General features: G+C 44.7%; 1 protein-coding gene across 1 annotated transcript in view; it reads right to left on the bottom strand.

Annotated features, from left to right (window-relative positions):
- The window catches only part of LOC137427471 (leucine-rich repeat-containing protein 2-like), a 165,469-nt gene extending 154,320 nt beyond the window's left edge, over positions 1 to 11,149 (bottom strand). The window contains exons 1-7 of the mRNA XM_068117001.2: positions 10,948 to 11,149; positions 10,564 to 10,684; positions 4,585 to 4,690; positions 4,271 to 4,427; positions 3,197 to 3,333; positions 2,841 to 2,986; positions 1,581 to 1,733 (exon numbers count right to left, since the gene is read on the bottom strand). Coding sequence (XP_067973102.2) covers positions 1,581 to 1,733; positions 2,841 to 2,986; positions 3,197 to 3,333; positions 4,271 to 4,427; positions 4,585 to 4,690; positions 10,564 to 10,684; positions 10,948 to 10,978 — 851 coding nt within the window. The 5' untranslated portion in view covers positions 10,979 to 11,149. The remainder of the gene's footprint in view (positions 1 to 1,580; positions 1,734 to 2,840; positions 2,987 to 3,196; positions 3,334 to 4,270; positions 4,428 to 4,584; positions 4,691 to 10,563; positions 10,685 to 10,947) is intronic.
- Positions 11,150 to 12,471: the final 1,322 nt, after the last annotated feature.

Here is a 12,471-nt window from a genome sequence, read left to right on the forward strand (position 1 = left end):
CGGCTGGCATCCCTGCACCCCGGACGCCGCCAGTCGCCAGAGGGCGCTTCGGCTGGGTCATCCATTTGACCTGCAAACTGGCCCTCCAGGTGCGCGGGAATTCTGGGGGGGCACGTGTGGCGGACACGAAAGCTCACTGGCGTGAGGGCATCATTCCGCGCACCAAGTGGGCGGCGGCCACGCCCGAGGGGTAGGCGTGGCCGCGGGATATACACCGGGCGCGCTGCCCGGAGCGCTCCAGTGCTACAGTTGAGCTCTGATAATAAAGACTCTTAAACTTACCGCGTTGTCCGCTTCCTTCTTGTTGTACAAGTAAGTGCGCGTAGCACCGCGCTTCAGTGTAATGCAAGCTGGGGAGTATATATACATCTACAGTAATACCCTGGTTTACGTCCCCCCTTTTTCTGTCCCAGAAGTGTGACCCAGAAGAAGTGTGACCAAGAAGAAGTGTGACCCAGAAGAAGTGTGCTGTAGAGGTCAGGTGGCACTTGGTTCCAACGGTGACATTGTTATTATTCTACGACATGCATGAACCATTTAGTGTTTAGAATAATGTGTGATGGACATGGAAGGAGCAGACAAAAATATATATTAATACTTCTCAAAGCAATAGAGAAATCCTTACTATATATAATTCGGTGCCCAGTGTGTTTGTTTGTTTGTTTGTTGAACTATTCCCCTACAGTTCTGGGCTGATTACATCCAGACTTGCTACATAGGATCAGCATGGTCCTATTTAGTGTATAGTAGTGTTTTATCTTTATCGGTGCTCTTGGTGGGTGAGGAGGGTGACGCAAATTCTTCATGTAAATGTGTATTGTGTAGCGCCGCCTTCAGGTGGGATTGGGTATTACACGTTCCACCCTTTACACTACAGTATTGCTGTCCCCACGTTTTCCAGTGCAGTGAGGTGTTTTAAATTACGCGCAGAGAGGTATTTTGGAAATGTATTTCAGAGAGGTATTTCGGAGAGGTATTTTGAATTATATGTTTCAATAAGGTTCATAACATAACCCCCCTGGCCGCTCCCCTAGGAGGGGGTCCTTCTAGTATATAATAGTACACGGAATAAGCACATAAACACCAACAACAACCACACAGCCATGACGACTGCAGCAAAAACAACAACTATGTGCTATAAAAGATCCTTTTCACATCACGTGAGTGAGTTTCCTCATTGAAACTCACAGATAGATATGCGATATGTTTGTGAAGTGCATGCTCTATTTGGATTAAATCCTTCAGTGAAACGACGGGTAGCCATTGCTAGACAATTAAAAACCCTCAATTCTCAAGATTTCTCAAGATTTTCAATGTGGATATACAGAAACAGACACCATGGCAGCGGTGAAATGAATACGATGAAGATTTGCCAAAAACTGTAGGAGTTAGTGAACAAACAAACAGACCATCCCTCATGTCTTATCGGACATTTGTGGAGATCAGTGATTATTCTGCTGTTTTGGCCGAATTGGTCATACGTAAGTATAATAACAGAACCATACATTTCTATTTCTCAAAAAATGAAAAATGCATTTAATGAAAGTTGCAAAAACATGATGTGACCTAAAAGTACATACTTGAGGCCTGCGATGCTGTAGAGGTCAGTTGGCACTTGCTCTAATGACCTGGCGCTGACCACCACTGCTCGTAGGTGAGGCATGTGGCAGAGAGCAAGAGGAAGATAACGCAGTGGGTTTCTCTGAAGCAGCAATGAATCGAGGCTCTGCAGCCTAAAATACCAGGCAGAGACGTTTACATCATTCACGGGCAGTTCAAATCATTTAGGTTCAGTAGGGCACACTATGAAGATTAATGTGCAGGGGCATTGACCCAAGGGCACAACCATGTCTCAGTAAATTATGCCACCAGTGGTACAAATTATTCATGAAATCTCAGACTAATATGAATTCGCTGCTGATGACTCCAGGCACACAGCAGAAAGTGGATGTGTTAACACAGTGCATGCCTGATGCCAAAATGCAAGTGCAGACAAGGCATAAGTGCTATAGTATTTAAGTAAAAGATAGACCAAAACTGGCTTGTATGTATATATATATATATATATATATATATATATATATATATATATATATATATATATATATATATATATATTTCTATACAAGATCGAGGCTCGTGTAAGAGCTAACACTTCACAAAAAGACAAACTGACACATAAAACATGAGAAAAATGGAGCGGGAGACAAGATGGGGAGAGAGAGGGAAGCACACAATTACAACATTTGAGAGCAGGGACATCAGGAGATCTGTGGGAGGGAGAGGGCTTGGGTGGAGGAGGCACGGGAAGGGGGGGGGGGGTAGGTGGGAGAGGTATAAAACACATGGACCTCCAGGAAAGAAGTTGGTATTTCAAAAAAGTGGAATTGGGGTGAAATTAGCGGGGGTAGAAAAGATCAAGGTTTTGGATGGGGGAAGATAAGAGATGGTGGTGAACAGCTGTTTGAAAGACCTGGAGGGAGGAGAGGGATTGAAGAGAGTGAGGGAGTTTGTTCCCGAGGCAGGAGAAAAGAGGAATGAAAGAGTGAAGGTGAGCAGAGAGCCTAGACTTTGGCAGTTTAACCATACGAGGGTTGCAGGCAGATCTTGTGCGACCTGCAGGAATATTTGGGGGACAGAGCACAGAGAGAGCTGGGGGATCAAGGCCGGAGAGGAGTCGGAAGAAGACAGAAAGACCACCATTTTGACCATTACCAGAAAGACCATTTTGATCATAATAGGAAGACTAGGTGTTTTGTGAACTGATGTGATGGAGATTCTGTGTGTCTTTAATCACATTGTAATTTGCTGAAAGAAGCTACATGGTACAGGATGCTGACCTATCAATATCTTGCGGAAGCTCCTGAAGATGATTGTCAGAGACATCAAACCACTGCAAGGCAACCATCCGCAGTGCCGCAACAGGAATTGATTGAAACCGATTGGAGGACAGGTCCAGAAATTCCAGCATTTGGAGCTTACCAAGCTGTCGGGCACGGGGATGGGACACCATCTTGATTTATAAGCATGTTGTCGTGAATTACAAGAAATTGAATGAGTGAGTTTAGGACTGAAGTCTAAGGATACAAAGTCAGCTATTACTTTGGATCATGCTTTACTGAAATAGGTACATGACATTATCGAGCAAAGATATGCCGAGAAAAGTTTAATTTTAAATGAAACGTTTCCTTGGTACCTGGTAGGGTAGGGTGGAAAGACTGTTGTTGGACGATAGGTCCATTCTTTCCAAATTCTTCAGTTGGCCCAACTCACTCGGGAGACTGCTTAGATGGTTAAAGCTGAGGTCCAGTTGTTTCAGCTGAACAAGTTGACCTATTGAATGACATATAACACAAAAATCTAGCCATATACTTATTTTTAAAATGAACCCAACTTGAGTTTTAAAGTGAAAGGTCAAGCTTCAAAACCTGAGATTTAATGGATCTATTTGTCATCTCAACCTTTCATGTAGAATAGAAAAAAGGCTCTCCCCACCACCACTACCACCATCATCAACAACAGCCTATTTCTTCCATGGCAGGACAATAATCTCCCTCAAATCATGTTGGGGAGCTTTCTGGCATACCTGCCAAGCCTGCCATCAGTGAGTCTTTCCTGTTCTCAAACAGCAGGTTGGTGAGATCATCAGGGCAAAATGTTTGCAATTTGGCCAGGCTTCCAGCAATAACTCACTTACTACTACTTTAAATTACACCATTCGTCTTATAATCAAACAAGTTGTGTAACTGATAAAACCTTTCTGTAAATGAAAACCTTACCCCATTTCGTTTCTTCTTTATTCCTTCTCAAAACACTTTCTTAATTTATGGCCCCACCAGACATCCCATCCCCCATCATCCCATCCCCAGACATCCCATCCCCCATCATCCCATCCCCAGACATCCCATCCCCCATCATCCCATTCCCAGACATCCCATCCCCCATCATCCCATCCCCAGACATCCCATCCCCCATCATCCCATTCCCAGACATCCCATCCCATCCCCATATGGCCCCACCCCTTACCCCATCCCCTCCATCCCCCCCATTTATGGTCCCACTATACATCCTTCCCCAACCTATAGTTTGCCATCCACAATCAGACACGAATGATAAAATAATGCAATCGGTATTATGATGAATGTACCTGGACAAAAGGCTCTGGGTTCAGTTATGTCCGCATAAAACATTGTATTCCCCATTTTCTCGCGATGTAAGTTGGGTTGCTTTGCTCTATTAACGGATTGGGTAAATTACTCATGGTCCTCACCAATGTGAGAGGGCAGTGATGTGAGTCGATTTCTGGCAAGATCGAGGATGGAGAGGCGCTGGAAGAGACCAATAAAGGTTGGCAGACTGGAGACTGCTGTCTGTCTGACGTACACTTCATCAAGGCCAGGTGAAGCCATTAGAGCTGCAGGCAATACCTGATCAGGTAAAAAAAAACCTATGTCAGTTGAATTTGTTGGACAGTGCTACTTATTTCTTTAATTGCGAGACGATCGTTATGGTTAAGATTTAGGTTGCCTTTAAGTTAAAGGGTGAAAGTGTAATATTGATGTAGGGACGAGGTGAACAACTTACCCTCCACTCCTCATTAATGACCCGGAGAATAAGGCGTCCAGACTCCTGTGTAATCCTTCTTCGCACATCGGAGTCAGTCAAACGTGCGTACCACTCCACTCGCAACCTGGAAAACAATCCACTCGCAACCTGAAAAACAATCCACTCGTAACCTGAAAACCACTCCACTCGCAACCTGGAAATCACTCCACTCACAACCTGGAAAACAAACCACTCGCAACCTGGAAAACAATCCACTCGCAACCTGGAAAACAAACCACTCGCAACCTGGAAAACAATCCACTTGCAACCTGGAAAACAATCCACGAGCAACCTGAAAAACAATCCACTTGCATCCTGAAAACCAATCTGCTCGCAACCTGAAAACCACTCTGCTCGCAACCTGGTAAACAAACCACTTGCAACCTGGAAAACAATCCACTCGCAACCTGAAAAACAATTCACTCGCAACCTGAAAAATAATCCGCTCGCAACCCGAAAACTACTCCACTCGCAACCTGAAAACCACTCTGCTCGAAACCTGGAAATCACTCCACTCACAACCTGGAAAACAAACCACTCGCAACCTGGAAAACAATCCACTCGCAACCTGGAAAACATTCCACTCGCAACCTGAAAACCACTCCACTCTCAACCTGGAAAACAATCCACTCTCAAACTGAAAAACAATCCACTCGCAACCTGAAAAACAATCCACTCTCAAACTGAAAAACAATCCACTCGTGGAGTGAACGGAGTGAACACCACTCCGCTCGCAACCTGGAAATCACTCCACTTGCAACCTGGAAAACAATCCACTTGCAACGTGGAAACCAATCCACTCGCAACCTGAAAAACAACCCACTCGCAACCTGGAAACCACTCCACTCGCAACCTGGAAACCACTCCACATGCATCCTGGAAGCCACTCCACTTGCATTTTGGAAATCACTCCACATGCATCCTGGAAACCACTCCACTTGCATCCTGGAAATCACTCCACTTGCATCCTGGAAACCACTCCACTTGCAACCTGGAAACCAATCCACTCGCAACCTGGAAAACAATGCACTCGCAACCTGAAAACTACTCTGCTCACAACCTGGAAACCAATCCACTAGCAACCTGGAAACCAATCCACTCGCAACCTGAAAACAATGCACTCGCAACCCGAAAACCACGCCGCTCGCAACCTGGAAACAAATCCACTCAACCTGGAAACCACAACACATGCAACCTGGAAATCACTCCATTTGCAACCTGGAAACCACTCCGCTCGCAAACTGGAAACCAATCTACTCGCAACCTGGAAAACAATGCAATCGCAACCTCAAAACCACTCCGCTCGCAACCTGGAAACCAATCCACTCGCAACCTGGAAACCACTCCACTTGCAACCTTTAAATCACTCCACTTGCAACCTGAAAACAATGCACTCACAACCTGAAAACCACTCCGCTCACAACATGGAAACCAATCCATTCGCAACCTGGAAACCACTCCACTTGCAACATGGAAATCACTCCACTTGCAACCTGGAAACCACTCCGCTCACAACCTGGAAACCAATCCACTCGCAACCTTGAAAACAATGCACTCGCAACCTCAAAACCACGCCGCTCGCAACCTGGAAACCAATCCACTCGCAACCTGGCAACCACTCTACTTGCAACCTGGAAATCACTCCACTTTCAACCTGGAAATCACTCCACTTGCAATCTGGAAACCACTCCACTTGCATCCTGGAAATCACTCCACTTGCAACCTGGAAACCAATCCACTTGCAACCTGGAAAACGCTCCACTTGCAACCTGGAAATAACTCCACTTGCATCCTGGAAACCACTCCACTTGCATCCTGAAAATCACTCCACTTGCATCCTGGAAACCACTCCACTTGCAACCTGGAAACCAATCCACTCGCAACCTGAAAAACAATGCACTCGCAACCTGAAAACTACTCTGCTCACAACCTGGAAACCAATCCACGAGCAACCTGGAAACCAATCCACTCGCAACCTGGAAAACAATGCACTTGCAACCTGAAAACCACTCTGCTCGCAACCTGAAAACCAATCCACTCGCAACCTGGAAATCACTCCATTTGCAACCTGGAAACCGCTCCACTTGCAAACTGGAAACCACTCTACTTGCATCCAGGAAATCACTCCACTTGCATCCTGGAAATCACTCCACTTGCGTCCTGGAAACCACTCCACTTGCAACCTGGAAACAACTCCACTTGCAACCTGGAAATAACTCCACTTGCATCCTGGAAACCACTCCCCTTGCATCCTGGAAACCACTTCACTTGCAACCTGGAAACCAATCCACTTGCAACCTGGAAATCACTCCACTTTCAACTTGGAAACCAATCCACTCACAACCTGGAAACCAATCCACTCACAACCTGAAAAACAATCCACTCGTAACCTGAAAACCACTCCACTCACAACCTGGAAACCACTCCTCTTGCAACCTGGAAATCACTCCACTTGCAACCTGGAAACCACTCCACTTGCATCCTGGAAATCACTCCACTTGCAACCTGGAAATCACTCCACTTGCAACCTGAAAACCACTCCACTTGCATCCTGGCAACCACTTCACTTGCATCCTGGAAATCACTCCACTTGAAACCTAAAAACCACTCCCTGTGCAAACTGGAAACCACTCCACTTGCATCCTGGAAATCACTCCACTTGCATCCTGGAAACCACTCCACTTGCATCCTGGAAATCACTCCACTTGCAACCTGGAAACAACTGCACTTGCAACCTTGAAATAACTCCACTTGCATCCTGGAAACCACTCCACTTGCATCCTGGAAACCACTCCACTTGCATCCTGGAAATCACTCCACTTGCATCCTGGAAACCACTTCACTTGCAACCTGGAAACCAATCCACTCGCAACCTGAAAAACAATGCACTCGCAACCTGCAAACTACTCTGCTCACAACCTGGAAACCAATCCACGAGCAACCTGGAAACCAATCCACTCGTAACCTGGAAACCACTCCACTTGCAACCTGGAAACCACTCGACGTGCATCCTGGAAATCACTCCACTTGCATCCTGGAAACCACTTCACTTGCAACCTGGAAACCAATCCACTCGCAACCTGAAAAACAATGCACTCGCAACCTGCAAACCACTCCGCTCGCAACCTGGAAACCAATCCACTCGCAACCTGGAAATCACTCCATTTGCAACCTGGAAACCACTCCACTTGCAACCTGGAAACCACTCGACGTGCATCCTGGAAATCACTCCACTTGCATCCTGGAAATCACTCCACTTGCATCCTGGAAACCACTCCACTTGCATCCTGGAAACCACTCCACTTGCATCCGGGAAACCACTCCACTTGCAACCTGAAGACCACTCCACTTGTAACCTGGAAACCACTCCACTTGCATCCTGTAAATCACTCCACTTGCAACCTGGAAACAACTCCACTTGCATCCTGGAAACCACTCCACTTGCATCCTGGAAATCACTTCACTTGCATCCTGGAAACCACTCCACTTGCAACCTGGAAAATATTCCACTTGCAACCTGGAAACCAATCCACTCGCAACCTGAAAAACAATCCACTCGCAACCTGGAATCCACTCCACTCTCCTCCTGGAAACCACTCCACTTGCAACCTGAAAACCACTCCCTGTGCAACGTGGAAACCACTCCACTTGCAACCTGGAAACCACTCCACTTGCATCCTGGAAATCACTCCACATGCATCCTGGGAACCACTCCACTTGCATCCTGGAAATCACTCCACTTGCAACCTGGAAACAACTCCACTTGCAACCTGGAAATAACTCCACTTGCATCCTGGAAACCACTCCACTTGCATCCTGAAAATCACTCCACTTGCATCCTGGAAACCACTCCACTTGCAACCTGGAAACCAATCCACTCGCAACCTGAAAAACAATGCACTCGCAACCTGAAAACTACTCTGCTCGCAACCTGGAAACCAATCCACGAGCAACCTGGAAAACAATGCACTCGCAACCTGAAAACCACTCTGCTCGCAACCTGGAAACCAATCCACTCGCAACCTGGAAATCACTCCATTTGCAACCTGGAAACTGCCCCACTTGCAAACTGGAAACCACTCTACTTGCATCCAGGAAATCACTCCACTTGCGTCCTGGAAATCACTCCACTTGCGTCCTGGAAACCACTCCACTTGCAACCTGGAAACAACTCCACTTGCAACCTGGAAATAACTCCACTTGCATCCTTGAAACCTCTCCACTTGCATCCTGGAAATCACTTCACTTGTATCCTGGAAATCACTTCACTTGCATCCTGGAAACCACTCCACTTGCAACCTGGAAAACACTCCACTTGCAACCTGGAAATCACTCCACTTGCAAACTGGAAACCAATCCACTCGCAACCTGAAAAACAATCCACTCGCAACCTGAAAACCACTCCACTCGCAACCTGGAAACCACTCCACTTGCCTCCTGGAAACCACTCCACTTGCATCCTGAAAATCACTCCACTGGTTACTAGAATATCATTCCCTTGCGAGATGCGAAAACGTGTTTAAGCGCAATTGGTTCACTTTGAGTGAATGTCTGTCTATCTGTCCATAGACATTAGTTTATGATCAAGGTACTATTTTAATTTCAATTGAAATATATTTTTTAACACTGAAGAACACAAATCGGAACGTGAATCAGACCAGGAACTCGCAGTTTGTCAGTACTTTGGCTCTGAAATTGGCAAATTGTGTGAAATCTCATTCTAATCACACGTGTGCACAGAGGATTAAGGTATTATTGTTTTAGTCCGTCTGCCTATTTGGCAGTCAAACAAATTAAAAATCATTCCAAGCAAAGGAAACTAACTGTTTTTAGAGACGTCATAAAGAACACAAACAACAGGCACAAAGAACGAATTAACATGTTAAATAAGTTGTTGTAATAGATGGTACATCAACGGTGGTAAACTTCCAAAACAAGTTGTTTTTTCTAGTCTTTATTTTATTTTTACCTTTATTTTATTTTTATTTTACCTTTATTTTATTTCAATTGAATTACATACTTGAACACTGTAGAACACGAATCACCTTGTTGGAACTTTCATAAACCTTCCGTTTAGCAGTATTCTTGGAAAAAATATTTATGCTCTCCCATGCCCAGAGGGCAGAGTAACTGTGATTCATCATTCATGCCATCTCATGCCCCGAGGGCAAATTAACTGAAATTCAGCATTCACCAATCTCGTGCCCTGAGGGCAAAGTAGCTGTGAGATTCAGCATTGACGCAATATCATGCTCTCAGGGCAGAGTAAATGTGAGATTCAGCATTGACGCCATCTCATGCTCTCTGGGCAGAGTAAATGTGAGATTCAGAATTTCTGCCATGTTATGCCCTGAGGGCAGAGTAACTACAAAATTCAGCATTCGTGCCATGTTATGCCCTGAGGGCATAGTAACTACAAAATTCAGCATTCATGCCATGTTATGCACTGAGGGCAGAGTAACTCAAAATTCAGCATTCATGCAATGTTATGCCCTGAGGGCAGAGTAAATGTGTGATTCAGCAGCATCAATGACGCCATGTCATGCCCTGAAGGCAGAGTAAATGGGAGATTTAGCATTCAGCCAAATATGTGCGGCCCGAGTTCTGCTTGTTTAATGCAAAACGCAAAGCAACCGTTTAAAAGACACTTCTCATGTCCTTTCTCTCAAGACTGTGTGAGGTGTTCCATGAACTCTCGTTTTACTAATTATTACATGTACACTACTGCATCACGGAAACTACTCGATGTGCATCCTGTAAACCAGTCTGTTCAACTTTGAAAGTGCTTCATGTATGTTACTTATATTTTACAATGTGCAAAGTGCCTTTGAGTAAGTTAAAAAGGAAGTTTGTGCTTTGCCTAAATACCACATTTCCTGCACAACTTGAGCATTACTCCATGGCAACATGCACATGCATGCATGGCATGGCAACATGCATGGCAACAAGACAGATTACTTTTCAATGGCACTTTGTTCAACTCGCTCCTTTTCTTTCTTCTGCTTTTCCTTCTGTTTCTTGATCCTCGTCTCCCAGAAGGATTTGAGGGAAGCAACAGTGCTGGTCATGTCCCTGAATCCTACAACAATCGCACAAATGTCTTTAATGCATTTTTTTTGCCAAAGATATTGACCACGTGACCATTTAAGTCAATAGTGATATGCAGAATACACTACTTCATTGTGCAAAAGACAATGCAGTGCTAACGAATACAATGTTTGGCAGAGCATTGATAATGGATGAGAAGTCATTGACATTGAGAGCATCATGTGCAGTGGCTGCATAAATCGTTTGCCTGCACAGACAAGTTTATAAATGACATCGACTATCTGTCCGACTGACCTTTCATTCCCGGTGGTACACAAATCACCATTGAAGCGATGGAGTCAGCCGGGATCCTAGTTGCTTGCGGTGCTGTTGTACCAGGCTATGTGTATCACAGTTACACAAAGCACAAGGTCCTCGGCTAACGACCCGTACTTGAAGTGTGGACACTGGCAAGGTTCGAAAGCACATGGCTACTTGTTGCTCTGAGTTTGAGAGTGGGCATGACGGATGATTTATGCACTTACAAATCCCTATATATAACCATGCGCGTGAGAGCTCATATCAGATGACACGAGGTCGAGGTGCATAAACAAATAGGCAGCTGAATCCTCTAACGTTGCCTTCCATAGAGGTAACGCTTTACAGTGGAGAGTAGGTGCACACGAGCATATTCTGTGGAGAGTAGGTGCACACGAGCATATTCTCAAATTCAAAAACAATTTAATGCTTTTGGCTCTACCATTCTGACTCTTGCAATCCTCAAATTCCTTCATCGTCAATGTCCTTCCAATTTGTCAAGGAGAATGGCTTCAAAAGACGCCGAGAAATAGATTATGTTCCTTCACTGACTGGCAAAAAGTTTGTCTTCTAGGTCGTAGTCTTGGAGAGATAACCTGAGTCAGGCAGTACTTGAGGTAGCTACAAGATAGCAGCGGTTTCTCTATAATAGATGCCAAGACTGTCAGAAACACAATTTTCTCCCGAATATTTCTAGCATAGTATTGTGGAAATGATTTCTAGGGGCTAACATTGTATACAACGAGCAACAGTACCCGCCCTATGGGCGGGGCTTCAATTGGGACGCCCGAATGAAAAGGCAAAATATCAGAAATTGAAGGACTTTTTTTATTTTAAACGATTTATATAAACATCCGTTAAATCATATCACACGCATATCATAAAAATCTAAACAGTATTAGTAGAATTTCAATAAAAGCCACATCACTGTTCATATCAGTAAATATTATTCCATCGTGTTTGGAAAAACTGGAAAATTGGAAATTGGAAAATTGGGAAAAATTGGAAAAACAATATAGCCTATTTTACTCGAGGGGGTCCCAGGATTACCCACCCAAAATTTTGTTGTGATCGGTTCAGCCGTTTTTGCGATACCTGGGAACAGACAGACAGACAGACATTTGGTAAATTATAGTAAGATAGTATAGTTATTAGTCCCCTACCGGTGTACACCGGAGGGGACTATAGGTTTGCACGCCGTCCCTCCGTCTGTCCGTCTGTCAGTCCATCAGTCCGTCAGTCCGTCAGTCCGTCAGTCCGTCAGTCTGTCAGTCTGTCAGTCCGTCACGCAAAGAACAGTTTTCTGGACTTTTTTTTGTAAACTCTTAATGCTAATGATTTCAAACTTGGTACATGGTTTCCTCATGATAAGTTACAGATCAAGTTCGAAATTCACGACGTTTCGATCATTTTTGACAAAGTTATGGCACTTTGAACTTTGGGAATTCTGATAATTCTGATGATCCTTAACTCAGTGCCATTTTAAGTTTTAATTTCCTTTAAAAACCAATTTCTCTGCAA

Source organism: Myxine glutinosa, chromosome 1 (genome assembly GCF_964187855.1).
Source record: "Myxine glutinosa chromosome 1, kmMyxGlut1.1, whole genome shotgun sequence".
Lineage (NCBI taxonomy): Eukaryota > Metazoa > Chordata > Myxini > Myxiniformes > Myxinidae > Myxine > Myxine glutinosa.